The sequence below is a fragment of the Nomascus leucogenys genome, chromosome 4, assembly GCF_006542625.1.
Source record: "Nomascus leucogenys isolate Asia chromosome 4, Asia_NLE_v1, whole genome shotgun sequence".
NCBI classification, from domain to species: Eukaryota; Metazoa; Chordata; class Mammalia; order Primates; family Hylobatidae; genus Nomascus; species Nomascus leucogenys.
This window is the reverse complement of record NC_044384.1, coordinates 47,375,157-47,399,721: the sequence shown is the minus strand read 5'-3', so window position 1 is coordinate 47,399,721 and position 24,565 is coordinate 47,375,157. Positions and strand designations below refer to the sequence as shown.

Sequence of the window (24,565 nt, the reverse complement as noted above, 5' to 3'; positions counted from 1 at the left end):
GGGATCTATTGTGAAAGGAAGAAAAGTGAAAGCTTTACCCAGCTTATTGGCTAATTCTAACAGATCTCTCCTCTCTAGGATGACTTCCAAGTAAAAGTGCCTCCTACTAGCACTTTCCAGGGAATAGTGGAGACCAGGGCAGGCTCTGAAGCCACATATCCTGGGTTCAAATCACACTTATTAACTGTGTATTATTACGAACACTTAACATCTCTAAACCTCAGTTTGTACTTGTATGAAATATAGATAATAGCACCCATTTCATGAGTTTGTTGTGAAAGTCACATGAAAAAATAAAGGTAAAATGCTGAGTTAACAAAGTGCCTAAGAAATGGTAAGCACTAAATACATTTCAGTTATTGTTAACTATAACCTAAAATTTCAGTCATCAAAAATGGTTATTTTTTATATCTATAACATTTCTTAATGGCAAAAATGGCTGAGATAAATGTTCCTCAGCATACTCTATTAGTTCTGAGGACTTCTGAAAAGAGAGTTTGGTTATTTTCCATTTCGTCACATAAGCTTTATCCCATGTAACAGGGAAAGTACACAAAGTGTTGTTCAACACTAGTAGTTACTTTTATAAATGCATGATTCATGCTAATTAAACTTGCAACCCAGGAGAATAAAATTAGCTTGTTTCAACATTTCCTTTTGTTCAGTAATTACAATTCAAGGTTATGTTAGATGCCACATTACTATAATTTTGCCCAAGAGAAAAACACTGCACATCCTACACTTTTAAAAACAGGCACTGCTGATATAAATCCAGGTGCTTGCTGAATAAGGGCCTTGAAAACTGCATAAGCAGTTCTTACCCATCTTGTGCTCAAGTGTCACTTACTTCTGTACATATTACAACTAGGAGGGAAAGTACTGAGATCATTTTAGCTTGTTATGGATTCACCAGATTTGCAGGAGGATGAGAATTTAAAAATAGAAGCCAAACGTGGCTGGGGTTTATCTCAGATGCTTATGTTCAAGTAGCAATCTGTTCATCCATGATGACAGTATCTGTTCATCCATGATGACAGCACGCTTGCCATGGAATGCTATAAATTTTCATAAACCCACTCAGAATTCCATTACTTTGCAAATTGGCAGACCACTGATATATAGACACTTCATGCTCTGATCCATTTGGTTTCTCAAAGCTGTCTCTTGGTCGAGTTTTCTTTGTTGTTTTTCATGACAGAGGGGAGTGAGAGGAGATACCATTGATTTTGTATTACTCATGTGCCAGCACTGTGCTGAGCCATTTACACAAGTTAGATCTCTGAGAATCTGCTCAATATTTTTCTACGGTAGATCTCCATTTTATAGAGTGGAGACTTGGAGCTCAGGAGGGCAAATAAAATTCCAGAGAGAATGGCATATCTAGGCTTTCGTGGGGCTTGAGGTTTATATTCTTTTTTTAAAAAAAATGTCACATTATCCATACTAAGTTAGGTTTCAGGCCCTAGAAAGGGTCAGCATAAACAAGGGCCCCGAGACATCAGCTTTAGTGGTAAGGAACTGGGGATCTGCTTGACTGGTCATGCTGAGCTGCAGAGACAAAAGGAATTTGATGAATAGATACATTAATTGTAGAATAAAAACCATTCAACTTCAGAAATTCCTGGCTAGAATTAAGTTGCTAGTTTAAAAAAATTTAATATTTGTTTTTGTTTAATAAGTCAAGGTAAAAGAGTGGGAAGAAGAGTGGGTGTGCCGGTTGAGCTAGCAATGTCCAGGCACGGGTCCAGGCAGTTTGGAGTTAATGTTCTGAGTATACAGAATGCAGAAAAAATCTTGAGTTCTGTATTGTACATTTCGTAGGAAAGGTTTGCCCCTTTGGTAGCAATGTGAAGTAGGAAAGTTTAGATTACATTTATCTGTGATGCCTTCTGAATACAATTTGTATGAATGTGGCAATCTCTTTTCTAAACACTATGTCAATTTTTCTTAAGTGGGTTCTCTACTATTAGCAAAATACGTGATGTTGACTGGACACATTCTCTCAGAATTAATTATTTGGTATACCAAGAAAACACCTTTTGTCTAAAATTTATTTTGCCAGAATAGGGAATGTCTTTATTTTCCCAAAGCACATCTAAATAATTTCAGAATTCAGAATAAGGAGATTCTTGTCACCACCATTACAGTGGGAGGTTCTCATAAGAACTACAGATGTCATAGTTACCCTTTTTCAAAGTTTTACGAAATTATTTTTCATATTAAGAATTTCATGAAAATCTCTGATGTAACATATATCTTTAAAATGCTGAGTTTTATCGCTTTCCAAAATATGCATGAATGGAGCTGTGGCCTGTGGCTGCCCAGGCTGTGCACTGCCCAACTCCAAGGGACTCTCTTACCAAAGATCACAAAGTAAGGGGTACTACTTGGAATAGGAGAGTGTAGGAGCCCTGATCAAAGGAGAATACTGGTTGAAAAGAATGGTTGTTACCTATGCCAGAAAATAAGGACATGATTTAAAAAATGAAGGGGGCATGTCACAGAGTGCCAGCCTATACCCAAATGCAGAAACATAGGACCATTTGAAGAAACAAGGACAGCAATATATCATAGTACACTGAATGGCATAAGAATCCACAAGGCCATGCTCATAATAACAGGTAAGTTTAAAAATAAATAAACAGAAGAGAAAAAAATGCTTTTCCTTACAGGAGAATGACGGCTAACAAATACAAGAAGGAATGATGAAGTTAAGTTAGAAAAGCACTGTTTTGCCACCTTCATAGTAAAAACGGAATCAGACAGGAATCATCAATAACTGCTTAATAGGGGAGTGGTGGGGGGAGAAGATTTAGGGAAAGAGCAAGATAGTTACAGAGTCTAAAAGTACGTCCTCTCAAATTTCCCAATAATCACAAAGTAAATGGTAATTATACAGCAGAGAAACTGGACAATACGTTAACCAAGTGATCAAAACTAAAATCACCAATAAGGGGCAAAGGACATCCCTTGCCATTATCACAACACAGAGCAGACCAGCCAAAACTGCATAGCCTCATCAAATCACGAGGACACGGGGAAACCCAAACTGAGGGTTGTTTTAGAAAATAATTTGCCTGTATTCTTTAAAAAATGTCTATATCACGAAAACACAAAGACGGCTGAGGAACTTGTTCCAGATTAAAGGAGCCTGAGGAGATACAAGAGCAAAATACAATAAGTGGTCCTAGACTGGATGTTGTCCTGGAGGAGAAAAAAAATGCAGTAAGGCATTATTGGGACAATCAACAAAACTGGAACATGGACAGTAGATTAAAGTATTAAATGTACTGAATTTGCTACCAGTGCTGTGGTTATATAAGAGTATATCCTTGTTCTTAGGAAATACACAGTGAAGTATTAGGGGGATGTATGCTGTCTATTCTCAAATAACTGAGAAAAAAATAAATAGCATATTTGTCTGTATTTGTATGTGCATTTGGTGGGGAGGGAGGAGGGTAAGAATGATAAAAAACAAATGTGGCAAAAATGATACTAAAAATGGGTAAAACCGGGGAAATGGCACAAGGGAGTAAACTATACTACTACAACTTCAAAATAAAATTACAAAAGCAAAACAAAAAGACAGTAGCCCAAATAACATTGAGGGGTGTCAGTATTCAACTAGCTTGAATGAAGAGAAGAGTAATTCAACTTGTAATTAGTAGTGCAGGATAAAGAATTAAATCCTTAGAAACATTTAGTTACTAAGATGATCATAATCATCACCATTAACATTTATGGAGGCTTACTAAGTGGTAAACACTCTGAAAGGTGTTTCTCTTTCAATCTTCACAATTACGCTAAGAGGAAGGCACTATAATTATCTTCACTTTATAGATGAGGAAACAAAGATTTAAAGAGGTTTAGTAACTTGCCCAAAGTAATATAGACAGATAATGGCAGAATGAGAAATCAAACTAGGTTGTTTGATTACAAAGCAGGTAGGCTTTACTACTCTGTTAAACATTTTTAATTACTGTTTATTAACTGTCCTCAAAGAATGTGAGATTCATTTCAACCTAGATGAAATTCTGAAAAATTGGTAAAATATTCATATACAACAGTTTCCTCTATGAAAAGTAGAGCACAAATAAGCTAGGGAGACATAAATGATTTTTGGTCTCCACAATGTACTATATGCTCTCTTTCTTCCAAGGGCTAAACTTGGCAATAAACAGATTCTTGGAGACAAAATATATACACTATAACCTTGAAATGATCAATCATATCAAGACTCATGGGTCTCCATTTTACACTGTAATCAAAACATACTCCCAGGCCAGGTGTGATGGCTCATACCTGTAATCCCAACATTTTGAAAGCCCAAGGCAGGTGGATTGCTTGAGACCTGGAGTTTGAGACCAGCAACAAAGCGAGAACTGGTCTCTACAAAAAATTTAAAAGTTGGCTGGGCGTGGTGCCAGATACAAGCCTGTAGTGCCAGCTACTCAAGAGGCTGAGGTGGGAGGATCCTTTGAGCCCAGTAGTCCAGGGCTGCAGTGAGCCATGATCACACCACTGCACTCTGGCCTGGGTGACAGAGTGAAACCTTGTTTCAAAACAAACAAACAAACAAAAAACACTTATAAAACCACACTGCCTTCTTATTTACCTGTTAGTTTATACGATTTTTTTAAAAAAAAAACAACTACCAAATCACTAAATTTGTCTTTGTAAAGCAAGTTTCATGGTGCTATCTTAAGATATGAAACCCAAAACAAAATGATCAGCTGGAATCTATTTGTACCTCAAAACTTCTACCTAAACTTCTTGTTGAAAAAATTCAGGAAGACAGCTTAGAACATTTAGACACTCCTGACCAGCCACTCATTCTATTTTGTTTAATGGCAAATGATCTCATGAACTATTTGGTCCTATTTCAAGCTTTTCTTTCTTTAATATATTTCCTCTCCTTTCTGTTGAATGATATGATCTTAGTGCCCATGTTTCCTCTTAGTCTTGGCACCTCAATTTCATTTTTTTAAAATGTATCATTTGCAACATAATCCGTCATCTTCCTTATGGATCAAAAGTAAGCTGCTCAACAATATCACATCTTTCTTTCCAATGGAAGCTGGATGGTATTTTTAAAAAGAATTTCCAAACACCAAAATATTTACAAATATTTGTGCGTGTTTCAGGAAATCTTATCTCACATTGTGGATGCTCATTCTAGAATAATGGGTTTCCAACACTGGCTGTATATTTTAACCACGGGGGAGCTTTTAAAATTCTGATATCCAGCCAACACTCCAGGCCAATTAACTTCTGGAGGTAGGACCCCACATCAGTCTTTTTAAAGCGCTCCAGGTGAATCCAATGTATAACCAAGTTTGAGATCCCCGAGTCGAACACCCATAGCCACAAAGAATTTTCTTTTGAGTACAGATCCAAAGGCTTCAGGTCTTTTTTAGAATTGGTATAACTTGTTAAGGACTGTACAGTCCAACTGGTGAGTGTGTACACAGGAAAAGGTAATTGAATGAAGACTGAGGACGTGTGCTAAATGAATGGGACCCATCAGGAGACCACATGGTGCTGCAGAGGACAGCTGCACCCTCCTGATGAAATGATGAGCTGAGGGAGGCAACTCCAGCCATCTAGAGACTGTGTAAATGGAAAAGTGTCTAGTATGTTCAGGAAACAGTGAGATGCCTAATATAGCAAGAGTGGGAGGTTCGCTCTTCGGGGTAGAAAAGATCAGTTTGGAGAAGTAGATTAGAACCAGCCTCTGGAAGGCATTCAACAACAAGTCAAAGAATCTAGAGGCAGGATGCAGTCTCTAAGGGGGTTTGAGGAAGTGATGAGGGCACTCTTTTGGGAAGACTGATTTGACAGAGCTTTTCACAGTGATTTTGGGGGAAAGACTAAAACGTAATTTCCTCATAGAATACAGCAGATTAGGTAAAAGTATATAGGATGAAGCAATGTAGCAATTTACCTTTCTTTCCAGTTTTCCACAAAGACAGAAACAGAATTTGGACTTGCCAAAAGTAGCATGCATCTCACCACTAGTAGGAACCCTTCTGACAAGAGAATGGGTAGGGTAAGGGGTTTGTTTCATTCTCTGCCCCTATGAAAACTGTCCCATTTGCCTGAGTTACGATCTAACAGATGTAATGCTTTCTACAACTATACATTTCTCCCTTTTTCCATGAAGGCTACTCTTAGGGCTAGGAAATACAATTCTAGAGGACAAAGTTTTAGGCCAGAGAAATTCTGTCTTTCTTATAATTTTTTTGAGTAAGAAGGATTTTTGAGAAGCGAAGTAATCCCTGGGTCATATTGGCAATTGAAGATTCCCAGGAATCAAAAATGGTACCAAACTATTCATTCATTCATTAAATATTCATCAAACAAATACCATTTGCTGTGTCTAGACAGTGGGAATACAGTAAGGTCCCTTTTCCAAATAATAACTCTCTGGGCATTGTAAAGGGGTTATTCGAAAACACAATGGCAGTCTAGGGCTACGCAATTTATGGTTAGTTGATTAAGGTCTGAACAGACTTGGAAAATATTAAACAGTAATAGAGAAAAGGCTAAGATTCTTTATATAATGTATTATAAGTGCCGGAAAAAGCATATGGTCACTTAAGTTTTTTTTTTATTGCATTTATAAGCTATCACTATTTAAAGCTTATTTAAGCCACTAGATGTATCCTAACCTCCTAGAACAGTACTGGCACACAGAATATACTCAATAAAAATCAGTTAAATGGCACCATTGCATTGAGTCAAGTTCAAAGTGAGGTGAGAAGGCAGGTATTACCCTCATTTAACTAAAGCAGCAAGGGCATCTCAGTTGCCTGTAATCTAAATGCCTATTGAAAGGAGAGACATATCCAGGTATATGAACTACCAATCCAATACTTTTAAAACCAGACCACAATGTTAATTTGTGAGACGGAATCTTGTGAAATCTTCACAAAGTCATTCACAAAAGCAATGTTCAAATTGTATACAGGATTCCTCAGAGACATGACCTCCTGCAGCTCCGAGGTTGGCTACATGTATTGATTTTAATTCCAAGACAATAGAGGTGTTTTATTTGTAAAATTTATATCTTATAAATACCTAACAAGAATCCCCATTTAACTACATGCATTAATTAGAAATACTTCTAACAAAATGAATCTGAGCTTTCACTGATCGATAACCACACACAAATGTTTGATTCTCTAAGTCATTCTACTTTCTAGTTTACAGACAATTCTTAGAGGAAAAGTTTGGCTATTCACATCCCCTTTCTCTCGCTGCCTCGTCTTGGCCCTTGGAGAAGTCTTACCTGCATAATGTACTGGAATCTCTATCTTTGGCCCAATGACATAGTGACCCTCCTCCAAGCTGTGGGCAGTGATGGTGGTCCACTGGCGGCAGGAATGAATCAGCAGGTAGTCATTTTCCCGCAGCCCTTCTACGCACTCTCCTAGGAAATACAATTTTATATGAGAAACTTAGAATTCATAATCTGCTTTCTCCATACTTTGCAATAAAAGTTCATTAGTTAAAACTTGACTAATGCAGAAGTTGATGGTTCATCCCAAGATGAAATAAAGTTTACCTCTGAATTGGTTTTTTTTTTTTTTAAAAAAGGGTATTCCACATCAAGCTGACAACTGTACATAGAAGCCCATAAGAAATGCTTCCCACTCATTTGCAAATAGCTATTCAAATATCACATTATACCTAAATGATTATATTTTAATGATAATACAACATTTATTAAGTGCCTGGGATACATTAGGTACCGTTTAGATGTTTTGCATATACTATTTCATGTAATAAGATAACTTTAGGAGGTAGGTAAAAGGTAATGCTCCTTCTTTACAGGTGAGAAAAATCAAAGTTTGAAATGTTAACATGTCTAAGCTCACAGATTTAATAAACTGAAAAGTGAGGATTAAAAGCTAGGTCAGATGGATTGAAAGCTTATGATTTAATCACTACAATAAAGCTACAAAAATAAATAATCTTATCTCTGTTGAAAGAGTACTTGAAATTAAATACTCACCTTTTAAGTTTTACGTTTGCCAATTTTCTCTGGCCTCCTACCAAACTTCCCAATCAATTAAAAATAATGATTTATAGCATACAAATGAAATTTCTTTTCATTTTAATATTTTCTGAAGTAACTTTTTGGCATTTGAACTGACGACAAACTATTTCAAAAGAGAAATTCATTCCCTGAAACTTAAAAGATGTTTTTCTAGATGCTGAAATAATCCATCCCATTAATCCTAGTTTAGTAATTTTAAGTGCTCAATGAAAATACCTGAAAAGGCTAATTTTTTGTACAGAAAACAGCCTTCCTTATTTTGACACTATATTACAGTAATTAAGTTATTAGTGATTTAACTGTGTGTTTTGAAATGCCATTTGTAGATCTCTCAAAAATTCTTAAAAGTTTCAGCACTTTTTCAATAAATAGAAGAGACTGCTATCCCAACTTAAACTGTAATTTGTTTCCGAAACAGTAATGCAACAATCTTTAAAACAGTCTTGGCCTGGCATGGTGGCTCATGCCTATAATCCCAACACTCCGGGTGGGAGGATCGCTTGAGTCCAGGAGTTTGAGACATGCCTGGGCAACATTGTAAAATCCCGTCTCTACAAAAAAAAATACAAAAATTTGTCGGGTGTGGTGGCACATATCTGTAGTCCCAGCTACTCAGGAGGCTGAGATGGGAGGATCACTTGAGCCCAGGAGGTGGAGACTATAGTGAGCTGAGATTGTGCCACTGCACTCCAGCCTGGGTAATAGAGTGAGACCTTGTCTCAAAAAATAAAAAATGAAATAAAATAAAAAGGTTAAAACAGTCTTAATGCAGGAATACTTTATAGTACAAAATACAAAAAGTTAAAAAACTTTATAAGGGGACAGGGAGAGAAAAACAGATCTGGAAGTGGAGGTACATTAGCAGAAGGGGGAGAATCAATTCATTGGGGGGACTTTTCAAACCAGACTATGCTGCCCATCACCTCTTGAGAGGATGTGGCCTAGCTTTTTCAGAAAGATACTGCCTGGGGGCCAGTGGTACTCATGAGCCCCTGTGTCCCTCAACCACCTTAGGACAGGAAGGAAAAATTTAGAACTGCTGCTCCAAAGGAGAAATCATGCAGTCCCCTGCTGAGCATATGCACAGTAGGCGAGAATTACAAGCACCAGGTTTAGAGTCCCACAGACCTGGTCTCAAGCGATGTTCCACTACCCACCACGGTGTGGTCTTGGGCAGGAACCTCCTCCTTTTACCTGTGAAGCAGTTATTAATACAACAGGCCCTGCTGCACAGGGTGGATGTGGAGACGCACCGTGAATGGAAAGTGTGTAGCAGTTCTAGCAGGTATTAGCAGTGATCAGGACACATAAGCTACTGATTTTATGGCATGCTTTTTTCCCTCTAAAATGTAATCCTTCTATAAATATTGTAATGCAAGTTATATTAACCTTTAAAAGTTATGAAATGAACTTCAGAGGAGTTGAGAAACTTGCCCAAAGCTGCACAGCATAGTAAGTGGCAGAAGCTGACTTTGGGGTCTCTCTCCATCTCTCTCCTGCTCTTCCAATGCCACAATGTCCCTTACCTTGAAAACCACTGACAATAATCCAAAGAACAGGGAGAAACTGACCTTTGGCTTCAAGTTTCATTCATTCACTCAACCAATACAACAAGCACTGTTCTGAGTGCTAGGCACATACTGGTGAACAAACCCAAGATCGCTGCCCTAGGGCACTGACTATTCAACAGGGAGAAGACAGCCAATACCAATAACAAAAATAAGTTATTAAATTACAAATTCATTCGAAGGTGAGAGATGCTGGGTGGGGGAAGTAATGGGTAAGAAGATCAGGATTATATAGAACAGGGGACAGTTTACACATTTATTTTTAACCAGTCCAACAAACATTCATTCATTATCCAACAAACATTTTTTATCTTTTATGCAAAAGGCAATGAGAGAGTGGGCAAAAATATAAAGAAGACTTGGTCCCTACATTCAAGAAGTCATTCTTGAGAGTGAGGCGGGTTCATATGTAATTTTACATTAGAGAAGCTATGATGAGTGCTATGCAAGAGGAATAAGCACTGTAGAGCACCACCTCTGGGGGCAGGGCATAGCCGAACAAAAGGCAGCAGAAACCACTGCAGACTTAAACGTCCCTGTCTGACAGCTTTGAAGAGAGTAGTGGTTCTCCCAGCATGGAGTTTGAGATCTGAGAACGGACAGACTGCCTCCTCAAGTGGGCCCCTGACCCCCGAGTAGCTTAACTGGGAGGCACCCTCCAGTAGGGGCAGACTGACACCTCACACGGCCTGGTACCCCTCTGAGACGAAGCTTCCAGAGGAACGATCAGGGAGCAACATTTGCTGTTCAGCAATATTCACTGTTCTGCAGCCTCCACTGCTGATATCCAGGCAAACAGGGTCTGGAGTGGACCTCCAGCAAACTCCAACAAACCTGCAGCTGAGGGTCCTGACTGTTAGAAGGAAAACTAATGAACAGAAAGGACATGCACACCAAAACCCCATCTGTACGTCACCATCATCAAAGACCAAAAGTAGATAAAACCACAAAGGTGGGGAAAAAACAGAGCAGAAAAGCTGAAAATTCTAAAAATCAGAGCACCTCTCCCCCTTCAAAGGAACGCGGCTCCTCACCAGCAACGGAACAAAGCTGGACGGAGAATGATTTTGACGAGTTGAGAGAAGAAGGCTACAGACAATCAAATTTCTCCAAGCTAAAGGAGGAAGTCTGAACCCATCGCAAAGGAGCTAAAAACCTTGAAAAAAGATTAGACGAACGGCTAACTAGAATAACCAGTGTAGAGAAGTCCTGAAATGACCTGATGGAGCTGAAAACCATGGCACAAGAACTACGTGACGAATGCACAAGCTTTAGTAGCCGATTCAATCAACTGGAAGAAAGGGTATCAGTGATGGAAGATCAAATGAATGAAATGAAGCCAGAAGAGAAGTTTAAAGAAAAAGGAGTAAAAAGAAACGAACAAAGCCTCCAAGAAATATGGGACTATGTGGCTGGGCGCGGTGGCTCACGCCTGTAATCCCAGCACTTTGGGAGGCTGAGGCGGGCGGATCACGAGGTCAGGAGATCGAGACCACGGTGAAACCCCGTCTCTACTAAAAATACAAAAAATTAGCCGGGCATGGTGGCGGGCGCCTGTAGTCCCAGCTACTCAGGAGGCTGAGGCAGGAGAATGGCGTGAACCTGGGAGGCGGAGCTTGCAGTGAGCTAAGATTGTGCCACTGCACTCCAGCCTGGGCGACAGAGCAAGACTCCGTCTCAAAAAAAAAAAAAAAAAAAGAAATATGGGACTGTGTGAAAAGACCAAATCTATGTCTGATTGGTGTACCTGAAAGTGACAGGGAGAATGGAACCAAGTTGGAAAACACTCTGCAGGATATCATCCAGGAGAACTTCCACAACCTAGCAAGGCAGGCCAACATTCAAATTCAGGAAATACAGAGAACACCACAAAGATACTCCTCGAGAAGAGCAACTCCAAGACACATAATTGTCAGATTCACCAAAGTTGAAATGAAGGAAAAAATGTTAAGGGCAGCCAGAGAGAAAAGTCGGGCTACCCACAAAGGGAAGCCCATCAGACTAACAGCAGATCTCTCAGCAGAAACTCTACAAGCCAGAAGAGAGTGGGGACCAATATTCAACATTCTTAAAGAAAAGAATTTTCAACCCAGAATTTCACATCCAGCCAAACTAAGATAAGTGAAGGAAAAATAAAATCCTTTACAAACAAGCAAATGCTGAGAGATTTTGTCACCACCAGGCCTGCCCTAAAAGAGCTCCTGAAGGAAGCACTAAACATGGAAAGGAACAACAGATACCAGCCCTGACTGCAAAAACATGCCAAATTGTAAAGACCATCAATGCTAGGAAGAAACTGCATTAACTAACGAGCAAAATAACCAGCTAACATCATAATGACAGGATCAAATTCACACATAACAATATTAACTTTAAATGTAAATGGGTTAAATGTGCCAATTTAAAGACACAGACTGGCATACTGGATAAAGAGTCAAGACCCATCAATGTGCTGTATTCAGGAGACCCATCTCACGTGCTGAGACATGCATAGGCTCAAAATAAAGGGATGGAGGAAGATCTACCAGGCAAATGGAAAACAAAAAAAGGCAGGGGTTGCAATCTTAGTCTCTGATAAAACAGACTTTAAACCAACAAAGATCAAAAGAGACAAAGAAGGCCATTACATAATGGTAAAGGGATCAATTCAACAAGAAGAGCTAACTATCCTAAATATATATGCACCCAATACAGGAGCACCCAGATTCATAAAGCAAGTCCTTAGAGACCTACAAAGAGACTTAGACTCCCACACAATAATAATGGGAGACTTTAACACCCCACGGTCAACATTAGACAGATCAACAAGACAGAAAGTTAACAAGGATACCCAGGAATTGAACTCAGCTCTGCACCAAGCGGACCTAATAGACATCTATAGAACTCTCCACCCCAAATCAACAGAATATACATTTTTCTCAGCACCACACCACAACTATTCCAAAATTGACCACATAGTTGGGAGTAAAGCACTCCTCAGCAAATGTAAAAGAACAGAAATTATAACAAACTGTCTCTCAGACCACAGTGCCATCAAACTAGAACTCAGGATTAAGAAACTCACTCAAAACCACTCAACTACATGGAAACTGAACAACCTGCTCCTGAATGACTACTGGGTACATAATGAAATGAAGGCAGAAATAAAGATGTTCTTTGAAACCAACGAGAACAAAGACACAACATACCAGAATCTCTGGGACACATTCAAAGCAGTGTGTAGAGGGAAATTTATAGCACTAAATGCCCACAAGAGAAAGCAGGAAAGATCCAAAATTGACACCCTAACATCACAATTAAAAGAACTAGAAAAGCAAGAGCAAACACATTCAAAAGCTAGCAGAAGGCTAGAAATAACTAAAATCAGAGCAGAAGTGAAGGAAATAGAGGCACAAAAAACCCTTCAAAAAATTAATGAATCCAGGAGCTGGTTTTTTGAAAAGATCAACAAAATTGATAGACTGCTAGCCACACTAATAAAGAAGAAAAGAGAGAAGAATAAAATAGACGCAATAAAAAATGATAAAGGGGATATCACCACCAATCCCACAGAAATACAATCTACCATCAGAGGATACTACAAACACCTCTACACAAATAAACTAGAAAATCTAGAAGAAATGGATAAGTTCCTTGACACACACACCCTCCCAAGACTAAACCAGGAAGAAGTTGAATCTCTGAGTAGACCAATAACAGGCTCTGAAATTGTGGCAATAATCAATAGCTTACCAAGCAAAAAAATTCCAGAGAATTCGGATTCACAGCCGAATTCTACCAGAGGTACAAGGAGGAGCTGGTACCATTCCTTCTGAAACTATTCGAATCCATAGAAAAAGAGAGAATCCTCCCTAACTCATTTTATGAGGCCAGCATCACCCTGATACCAAAGCCTGGCAGAGACACAACCAAAAAAGAGAATTTTAGACCAATATCCTTGATGAACATTGATGCAAAAATTCTCAATAAAATACTGGCAAACCGAATCCAGCAGCACATCAAAAAGCTTATCCACCATGATCAAGTGGGCTTCATCCCTGGGATGCAAGGCTGGTTCAACATACACAAATCAATAAATGTAATCCAGCATATAAACAGAACCAAAGACAAAAACCACATGATTATCTCAATAGATGCAGAAAAGGCCTTTGACAAAATTCAACAATGCTTCATGTTAAAAACTCTCAATAAATTGGGTATTGATGGGATGTATCTCAAAATAATGAGAGCTATCTATGACAAACCCACAGCCAATATCATACTGAATGGGCAAAAACTGGAAGCATTCCCTTTGAAAACGGGCACAAGACAGGGATGCCCTCTCTCACCACTCCTATTCAACATAGTGCTGGAAGTTCTGGCCAGGGCAATTAGGCAGGAGAAGGAAATAAAGGGTATTCACTTAGGAAAAGAGGAAGTCAAATTGTCCCTGTTTGCAGATGACATGATTGTATATCTAGAAAACCCCATCGTCTCAGCCCAAAATCTCCTTAAGCTGATAAGCAACTTCAGCAAAGTCTCAGGATACAAAATCCATGTGCAAAAATCACAAGCATTCTTATACACCAATAACAGACGAACAGAGAGCCAAATCATGAGTGAACTCCCATTCACAATTGCTTCAAAGAGAATAAAATACTTAGGAATCCAACTTACAAGGGATGTGAAGGACCTCTTCAAGGAGAACTACAAACCACTGCTCAACGAAATAAAAGAGGATACAAACAAATGGAAGAACATTCCATGCTCATGGGCAGGAAGAATCAATATCGTGAAAATGGCCATACTGCCCAAGGTAATTTATAGATTCAATGCCATCCCCGTCAAGCTACCAATGACTTTCTTCACAGAATTGGAAAAAACTACTTTAAAGTTCATATGGAACCAAAAAAGAGCCCGCATCGCCAAGTCAATCCTAAGCTAAAGGAACAAAGCCAGAGGCATCACGCTACCTGACTTCAAACTATACTACAAGGCTACAGTAACCAAAACAGCATGGTACTGGTACCACAACAGAGACATAGATCAATGGAACAGAACAGAGCCCTCAGAAATAATGCCGCATATCTACAACCATCTGGTCTTTGACAAACCTGGCAAAAACAAGAAATGGGGAAAGGATTCCCTATTTAATAAACGGTGCTGGGAAAACTGGATAGCCATATGTAGAAAGCTGAAACTGGATCCCTTCCTTACATCTTATACAAAAACCAATTCAAGATGGAGTAAAGACTTACATGTTAGACCTAAAACCATAAAAACTCTAGAAGAAAACCTAGGCAATACCATTCAGGACATAGGCATGGGCAAGGACTTCATGTCTAAAACACCAAAAGCAATGGCAACAAAAGCCAAAATTGACAAATGGGATCTAGTTAAACTAAAGAGCTTCTGCACAGCAAAAGAAACTACCATCAGAGTGAACAGGCAACCTACAAAATGGGAGAAAATTTTCGCAATCTACTCATCTGACAAAGGGCTAATATCCAGAATCTACAATGAACTCAAACAAATTTACGAGAAAAAAACAAACAATCCCATCAAAAAGTGGGTGAAGGATATGAACAGACACTTTTCAAAAGAAGACATTTATGCAGCCAAAAAACACATGAAAAAATGCTCACCATCACTGGCCATCAGAGAAATGCAAATCAAAACCACAATGAGATATCATCTCACACCAGTTAGAATGGTGATCATTAAAAAGTCAGGAAACAACAGGTGCTGGAGAGGATGTGGAGAAATAGGAACACCTTTACACTGTTGGTGGGACTCTAAACTAGTTCAACCATTGTGGAAGACAGTGTGGCGATTCCTCAGGGATCTAGAACTAGAAATACCATTTGACCCAGCCATCTCATTACTGGGTATATACCCAAAGGATTATAAATCATGCTGCTATAAGACACATGCACACATATGTTTATTGCGGCATTATTCACAATAGCAAAGACTTGGAACCAACCCAAATGTCCAACAACGATAGACTGGATTAAGAAAATGTGGCACATATACACCATGGAATACTATGCAGCCATAAAAAATGATGAGTTCATGTCCTTTTTAGGGACATGGATGAAACTGGAAACCATCATTCTGAGCAAACTATCGCAAGGACAAAAAACCAAACACTGCATGTTCTCACTCATAGGTGGGAATTGAACAATGAGAACACATGGACAGAGGAAGGGGAACATCCCACTCCGGGGACTGTTGTGGGGTGGGGTGAGGAGGGAGGGATAGCATTTGGAGATATACCTAATGCTAAATGACGAGTTAATGGGTGCAGCACACCAACATGGCACATGTATACATATGTAACAAACCTGCACATTGTGCACATGTACCCTAAAACTTAAAGTATAATAATAATAAAATCAAATTTAAAAAAAGTTCATATGGAACCAAAAAAGAGCCTGCACTGCCAAGTCAATTCTAAGCCAAAAGAACAAAGCTGGAGGCATCATGCTACCTGACTTCAAACTATACTACAAGGCTACAGTAACCAAAATGGCATGATACTGGTACCAAAACAGATATAGACCAATGGAACAGAACAGAGCCCTCAGAAATAATACCACACATCTATAACCATCTGATCTTTGACAAACCTGACAAAAACAAGCAATGGGGAAAGGATTCCCTATTTAATAAATGGTGCTGGGAAAACTGGCTAGCCATATGTAGAAAGCTGAAACTGGACCCCTTCCTTACATCTTATACAAAAATTAATTCAAGATGGAGTAAAGACTTACATGTTAGACCTAAAACCATAAAAACCCTAGAAGAAAACCGAGGCAATACCATTCAGGACATAGGCGTGGGCAAGGACTTCATGTCTAAAACACCAAAAGCAATGGCAACAAAAGCCAAAATTGACAAATGGGATCTAATTAAACTAAAGAGCTTCTGCACAGCAAAAGAAACTACCATCAGAGTGAACAGGCAAGCTACAGAATAGGAGAAAATTTTTGCAATCTAACCATCTGACAAAGGGCTAATATCCAAAATCTACAATGAACTCAAATTTAGAAGAAAAAAACAAACAACCCCATCAACAAGTGGGTGAAGGATATGAACAGACACTTCTCCAAAGAAGACATTTATGCAGCCAACAGACACATGAAAAAATGCTCATCGTCACTGGCCATCAGAGAAATGCAAATCAAAACCACAATGAGATACCATCTCACACCAGTTAGAATGGAGATCATTGAAAAGTCAGGAAACAACAGGTGCTGGAGAGGATGTGGAGAAAAAGGAACACTTTTACACTGTTGGTGGGACTATAAACTAGTTCAACCATTGTGGAAGACAGTGTGGTGATTCCTCAAGGATCTAGAACTAGAAATATCATTTGACCCAGCCATCCCATTACTGGGTATATACCCAAAGGATTATAAATCATGCTGCTATAAGACACATGCACACATATGTTTATTGCGGCACTATTCGCAATAGCAAAGACTTGGAACCAACCCAAATGTACAACAATGATAGACTGGATTAAGAGAATGTAGCACACATACGCCATGGAATACTATGCAGCCATAAAAAATGATGAGTTTGTGTCCTTTGTAGGGACATGGATGAAGCTGGAAACCATCATTCTGAGCAAACTATTGCAAGGACAAAAAACCAAACACTGCATGTTCTCACTCATAGGTAGGAATTGAACAATGAGAACACTTGGACACAGGAAGGGGAACATCACACACCGTGGCCTGTCATGGGGTGGGGGGAGGGGGAGGGATAGCATTAGGAGATACACCTAATGTAAATGACAAGTTAGTGGGTGCAGCACACCAACATGGCACAGGTATACATATGTAACAAATCTGCACGTTGTGCACATGTACCCTAGAACTTAATGTATAAAAATAAAGAAAATAATAAAGATGAACTGAATATAAAAAAAGAAATAAAAAGAAGATGGATGTAGACACTTAGTAACTGCTAAGTTTTTTTTAAGTACTTACTATGTTCCAGATAATGGTCTTAAAAAAGAAAAAAAAAAAGAAATGTAGAACAGAGATCGGGACTTCAGCAGAGGAAATCAAGAAAAATGTAAGAGGGCAAATACAGCATGTGAGCTGCTCTTTCTTTGAAGAATGAGTTGGGCTTAGATAAGAGAGAGGCAAAGGGAACCACTGAAGGGTTTTGGATGAGAAGATGGCCAAAGCTCTGCTTTAGAAAAATTAATCTGGTGGAACTCTAAAAGATGGACTGGAGAAGAAAGAAACCAGAGCCATGGGGCGTATGCAGAAAACCCAGAGGTAGAACACACTGCCATTCAGGGGGAAAAAAATGTTGTTTTCTGCAACTAAATTGTTGTATCATAAAAACTGTTTTAATTTTATCCCACAGTGGGCTCTAAAGAGGCAGCCAAGAAACAACTGCAGTCAAGTTAATCAAAATGAAAATATAATGTTAAGTCCTACTGCTAGCTGGTGTAGTAAACACTTCAGCAAGAGGATTCAGAATGATTTTTAAAGCCATAAAGTAGTAAGAAACCAATGCCTATTTTTGAGCTTATGTCTTTTTTTATTTTAACTGAGCTGTGTGCCTGCTTTAGGCAAAATAAGTTCCAGAAAAATTGTCTAGAAATAAAACTTAATATAATCACTTAAAATATCCTAGGGTAGGCCACTAATAGAGACATTATACTAAATGAATTCATAAAGTAAATAATTTTTTGATATAATTATTCTGTTGCTTAACTACTACATATAATGTACTAAAATTTATATGTTTAAACTCAATGATGTAGTAATGAGACGTCTTAGAACTGCATGTTAAATTCCAAAATATGTGAATGCCATCCTAAAATTTCCCCACATTTAACATGCTTTTGGGATATGCTTGGATTTTACTTGCCCCATTTGACCTTGATCGTTTCAACATTCTTACCTACCTGTTAAAATAATTTTTAACACTAGGATAACTAGAATCCATGAAACCTTCAAAGTTAGTCTGCTTAAAAAAAAAGGATTCAATTTCAAAATCCAAAATAAATATTTATAAGCCAGACATGCACAAATGGGTAATTTTCTTTTCTGCTCCTTTGGCTTCTGGGCCAACAGATCTCCTGAGTCACCTTTCTGATCCCTTCTTGCTATTTTCTCTCAGTGCTTTCTCCTTGACATTTGCTATAACCGTAGCAGCTATCAAGGCTCCACCCTTAGCCTGTTCACCCTGTCTCCTCTACAATCTTACATATTTCTCAAGGATTCAATTAGCTGTAGACAATCCTAAATCCTTGCTAATACTAGTTGCTAACTTTTATTCTGAGTCCTATTCTGGACTTCATTTCCTACACATTTCTAACTAGATGTCCCCACGCCCTTCATTAAGCATCATATATTCAATCAACACACACTTACTGAGGGCCAGTTATGTTCTAGGACCTGGAAACTTGGTAATGAACCATGTACCTGTGCTCGTGGAGTGGACCTTTTGGCTGGATTTTCAATCTTTTCTTTCTTTTTCTTTTATTGAGACAGAGTCTTGCTCTGTTGCCCAGGCTGAAGTACAGTGATGTGATCTCAGCTCACTGCAACCTCTGCCTCCCAGGTTCAAACGATTCTCGTGCCTCAGCCTCCCGAGTAGCTGGGATTACAGGCATGTACCATTACACCCAGCTAATTTTTGTATTTTTAGGTTTTGCCATGTTGGCCTGGCTGGTCTCAAACTCGTGGCCTCAAGTGATCTGCCTGCTTCGGCCTCCCAAAGTGCTGGGATTACAGGAGTGAGCCACTGTGCCTGGCCTCAGTCTTTTCATTCTCCTAATGTATTTAAGTATTGCTGCAGATAACATTTTAAAAAATGAAAATGTAGTACTACTCACATGCCTTCAACAGTTCCATTTATATACAATGAGGCCCTGAGTCCAATACTCAAGGTCCCCATGATTTACTTCTAATAGTTACCCCCTCCCGCTCCCAAACTACACAAAACCCAAAGGGACTGTTCTCTGTTTACATATATGCTGTACTCTCACTTATACGAGCCCTCTGCTCACTTCAGTTTCTTTGCCTTGGCCTTTATCTCTCAACCCTTATTTACCCAGTTCCTCACCCTAACTCAAGTGCTACCTTTGTGAATGTCTTCCTGATCCTAATCTTTCTTTGCTTTAGTTTTGAGATAGGTTCTCGCTCTGTTGCCCAGTCTGGAGTGCAGTGGTCCAATCACAACTCACTGCAGCATCAACCTCCCAGGCTCAAGTGATCCTCCTGCCTCAGCCTCCCAAAGTGCTGGGATTACAGGTGTGAGCCACTGTGCCCAGCCCTGGTCCTAATCCTACTCATTTAAACTGCACTGATTTTATGGCTTTGCTTACAGTCTATGCTGAATTTATAAGTTTGTTTTAGAGCTATGAGTACACGAATCTTAGATAAACTTTTTAATGTTTATGTATTAATATTTAAAGGCCAACACAGTAACGATAACTTAACCTGTAGAAATTACAAGCATTTTTTTCCATTTTAAAACTGGTCTATACATTCACCAACTTTGAGAAACATGGTTGTAGGGGATAAGGAACAAAGGTATGCAGGACCATAACATGCTGTTAATCTTTATTTAGAATATTTCTCCCTGGATAGTGAATCTTATTTTTTTATGCTAATTGTAAGTATTTCAGCTTTGTCCAAATTGTCATTACCTTCATTACAGTTGAATGTATCTGAATTATTGCATAACTATAGTGCCTTTATGAATTAAAGCACCCTTGTGAATTACTTAGGATGGTTGTGAATCAATGTAAGTAGTTATGTAACATCTGTCACAGCAGAACCCAAATCTCTATTGAATGCTTTTTTATATTTAAACATGAAGACAAAATACATTCGGATGACTAAATATAATATGTTGATAATCAACTTGTTAGCTTAACTGCTGATGAGTTTTCTCTTAAGGTTGGGATGAATCCAGAGAACAAAACAAGACACACGCTCATGTTGGGTTTTTGGGTTTGTTTCTTGCTATTCTTATGTTGCACAAAAAAAAAAACCCTGGTTGACAGAACAAAGAAAAGGCAAGTATATGTGATTTTAGTTAATTCTATAAGTTGTGTGCTAGTATATTAAGGTTCTTTTTTTCCACATTTGTGTTTCTTTGTACTTAGAGTATTGTATTTCACATCAGAGTAACTGGTTAGGTCAACCATCTGAAGCTGTATCCCTGCAGAAGGCATGCATGTTTAATCCTTTCAACTCCGAAATACCTAACTTTGCAAATATATAATCTTATATGACAGATTTTTCTTTTTAAACAATGTTTTTATTCCTCATTAGTCTGGTTTTTTCTCAGCACTGTGGTAGAGCCTTGTCTGTAGTGGACATTTAAATAGTTGTTGACTAATATGGCCCCACTGAAATAATTTGATTTGTTAGTACATATATAATAAGAATCAGATTGGCTGAACTTGATATTGTTTTTATCTGTCACAGACATAAACTATTCCTTATGTCATAGCTAAATCTATTAAACAATGAATAATTTAATAAGTTCTATGATTTCTGTGTTGGCACTTATTATAAATTTAACAGTTGTGCATTATTTTACCAATATCAAAAGGAAAGCTGTTCAAGTGATAATACTGTACTTATTCTTCCTCTTTTAATAGTGTGGCATAATTTTAATTATGTTTACTTGTTCTTTTCATGTAGAAAGGAAACTTACTGAGTCAGTTAAATACCCAAACCACTGTACTTCTCTTACAATTTTTTGTTTCTTTTTTTCTTTCTTTTTTTTTTTTTGAGACAGAATCTCACTCTATCACCCAGGCTGGAGTGCAGTGGTGCGATCTTGGCTCATTGCAACCTCCGCTTCCCAGGTTCAAGTGATTCTCCTGCCTCAGCCTCTGGAGTAGCTGGGATTACAGGCGTGCACCACCATGCCTGGCTATTTTTTGTATTTTTAGTAGAGACAGGGTTTTTTCATGTTGGCCAGGCTGGTCTCAAACTCCTGACCTCAAGTGATCCACACACCTTGGCCTCCCAAAGTGCTGGGATTACAGGCTTGGGCCACCGAGCCCGGCCTTCCCTTACAATTTAAACTTTTTTCAAAATACCTTCATTGGAAGGGGCTGACTACCAAGTAAGCATCCTCTTCCTTCCAAGTGCACAGTAGACCACAATCCCTAACTGCCCTTGCAGTTAAATGTGCCATGTCACTGAGTTCTAGCCAATGATATATGAAGAGAAATGACATTTCCTACTTCCTGTCCTGGCCTTATCCATGAAACCTGGCTCACAAGCTATCCTCTGTGCTCTTTTCTCAACCAGTGGCTAAATGTTGATTCTCAGGAATACCTTGGAACAAAGTGAAGATAGCACAGCTGCCAGCAGGCTGGGTTCCTCAATTCAGACATACTCGAACAAATCACCTAACTATGCCTGGACCACACAATGAGTTGTTATGTAAGAAATACCATTCTACTGTGATATTATGCCTGTGATGTGTTGTAATTTTCTTTCTTTGTTACAGTAGTTAGCCTACCCAAACTAAAACATCTGTATACATAATCCTCAACACCAGCGGTCTTCTAATAATCACAAAAGTTTTATTACACAGGCTGTTCCTTCTAACTATTCTTCATACACACAAACTTACCCTTCACCTTGCAAAGGTGGCTTAGGCTAAAAAACTCCACTCCTTATTCTTTTAGTTACATTTGATTCTATAAACTGAGGGATATAATTAAACGCTATTTAATTAGCATCTTCAAACATTATTTTTTATTTTTCTTTTTTGTAGAGACGGGGTTTCGCCATGTTGCCCAGGCTTGTCTCAAACTCCTGGACTCAAGCAATCCGCCCACCTCAACCTCCCAAAGTGCTTGGATTACAAGCGTGAGCCACCGCGCCCAGCCTAGCATCCTCAAACATTTAAAATAAATGATGTCCTAGTTGTTTTACTGTCTTGTAAACAAACAAGAACTGTTTACTGTGAGAATACAACATGACATTCTGGGAGTATTTCTCTGTCCCAATTGACTATAATCAAATGACATGATGAGTAAAGAAACGGTGTGAGGTGGGGGGAAAGAGGTGAAATCATAGAAAACTGCTATAAAACAATGAAAGAACAATCATGAAATCAAAAAATGAAAATGTTGTCTGCGAAAAGGCAGCAAGGTGTTCCAAACAGAAAGTCAAAAAAGAGGAGAAGAACTCTGAAAGAAATAACTAATTGGCAACTAAGTTTTAAGAGGGAGAAATGATAAAGTGATCAGGAAGGATGTGGTTTACAGGAAATCACTGAAGTACAGGTAATAATTGAAGTCAATGGAAACTGAAGAAACCAAAATTTCTTCAGTGGGAAAAGAAAGCTCTAGGAACAAGAGAAGAAGCTGCTTTTAGCCCAATGGTTGAGGTATTATAAGAAAGTATAAGACTGAAGAGGAAGGAACGGACACTGGTATCAATCAAATAAAACTATCTGAAGCCACCTGATGATAAAAGCTTCCTGCAAAGCATAGTATGGATTTTAAAAAGACAAAGTTTCTGGCACAGATACCAGGAATGTAAAAGAAAATCAGTGTCCTAAATCTGAGCAGACCCAATGAATAATTTTATTACTATGCTAAAAGTCACCTCTAACATTCAGCTATCCCAAATGATCCTCCAACACTATGCAAGCAAGTGCCTACGTTTCTACTCTCATTCACTTCAACAATCCCGCCCACTACCGGGTGCTGTCATTTTGTGGATCCTAAGACACATGTTGTGGTACAGAGAAAGGGCCCTGGAAAAGCAACCACTATAGAGAACAACAGTGTCACTTGAGCTTAGTTGCTGTCCTGTTCTAATCACATGTAAAGATGAGAACATAGTTGCTTGTCTCAGGGCCAATGGTCCCTGTGTGTGAGAAGGATCTGCAGCCTTTAGGAAGATGGTGACAGTGGTTCTGAGAGGAGGTTGCAGTGAGCCAAGATCGCAACATTGCACTCCAGCCTGGGCAACAAGAGTGAAACTCTGTCTCAAAAACAAACAAACAAAAAACAAATAGATTCCCTAGGATTTTCTGTATACAAATTCATGTCATCTCTGAAAAGACATAGTCTTACTTCTCTTTTTCCAAACTGGATGCCATGTTTTTACTTCTACTTGCCTAATAGCCCTAGCTAGAATCTCCAGTACAATGCTGAACATAAGTGGCAACCAAGATCTAGCTTTAAAGATAATGTGCCCTTCTCTTCCCTCTTTATTCTTCTGACATTACTAGAGTGGCAGCGACCATCTGAGACCTTGAAGGGAAGTTAGGACTGGAATTGAGGCCAAGAAAAAGCAACAACTGAGAAAAAACCTGGGTCCCTGCCATCCTGGGCAACGTATCAACCTCAGATTTCCTAGCTAGACTTCACTTTGGGTCTCTGTGACTTGAGTCCAAGCTGAAACTGACGCACAGGAGCATTTAAATAAAGTTTAAATATTGCAATGCGTGCATGACTCAATCAAAATATATGAACTACTTTCAACACACAAAACTGGAGTTTTGTCTTTTTTTTTTAAAAAAAAAAAAAAAACTAACTCTACTAAAAGTGTCAATCTAAGGAAGTACTGTCTAAGCCTGGTTCTAGATTGTAAATTTTGAACAAGGTTTGGTATCTAATTTTTTCCAACTTCAAAATAATTCCATTGGGTTTATAGTATTTATCAATATTACGCTTCCAATATATTCTTTCAAGCTTCCTAACTAGTTTCTGATTGTAGAGGCTGTATTACTTTTACTAACTCTAGATTACTTCAGAAAGCCAAGATTACCCTAAAATCACTAAAAATATTGTCACACCTTTAATAAAAAAAACTCCTTACTTGTGTCTATTTACAAAAAAGAGGTATTTGTTAACTCACAATTTGAAAGGTTAAATTCGTATATATTATGTGCTCTGATTCTAAGTTATTGATAAAACTAAGTCAGGGGCATAAGT

The 24,565-nt window shown here is 38.6% G+C and overlaps 1 protein-coding gene across 2 annotated transcripts in view; it reads right to left on the bottom strand.

Moving 5' to 3' along the window:
* Positions 1-24,565, bottom strand: part of GAREM1 (GRB2 associated regulator of MAPK1 subtype 1) — a 218,292-nt gene that overhangs the window by 131,353 nt on the left and 62,374 nt on the right. For both annotated transcript variants that reach the window (XM_030810607.1, XM_030810608.1), the window contains exon 2: positions 7,292-7,432. In XM_030810607.1, the coding sequence (XP_030666467.1) occupies positions 7,292-7,432 (141 nt within the window). The remainder of the gene's footprint in view (positions 1-7,291; positions 7,433-24,565) is intronic.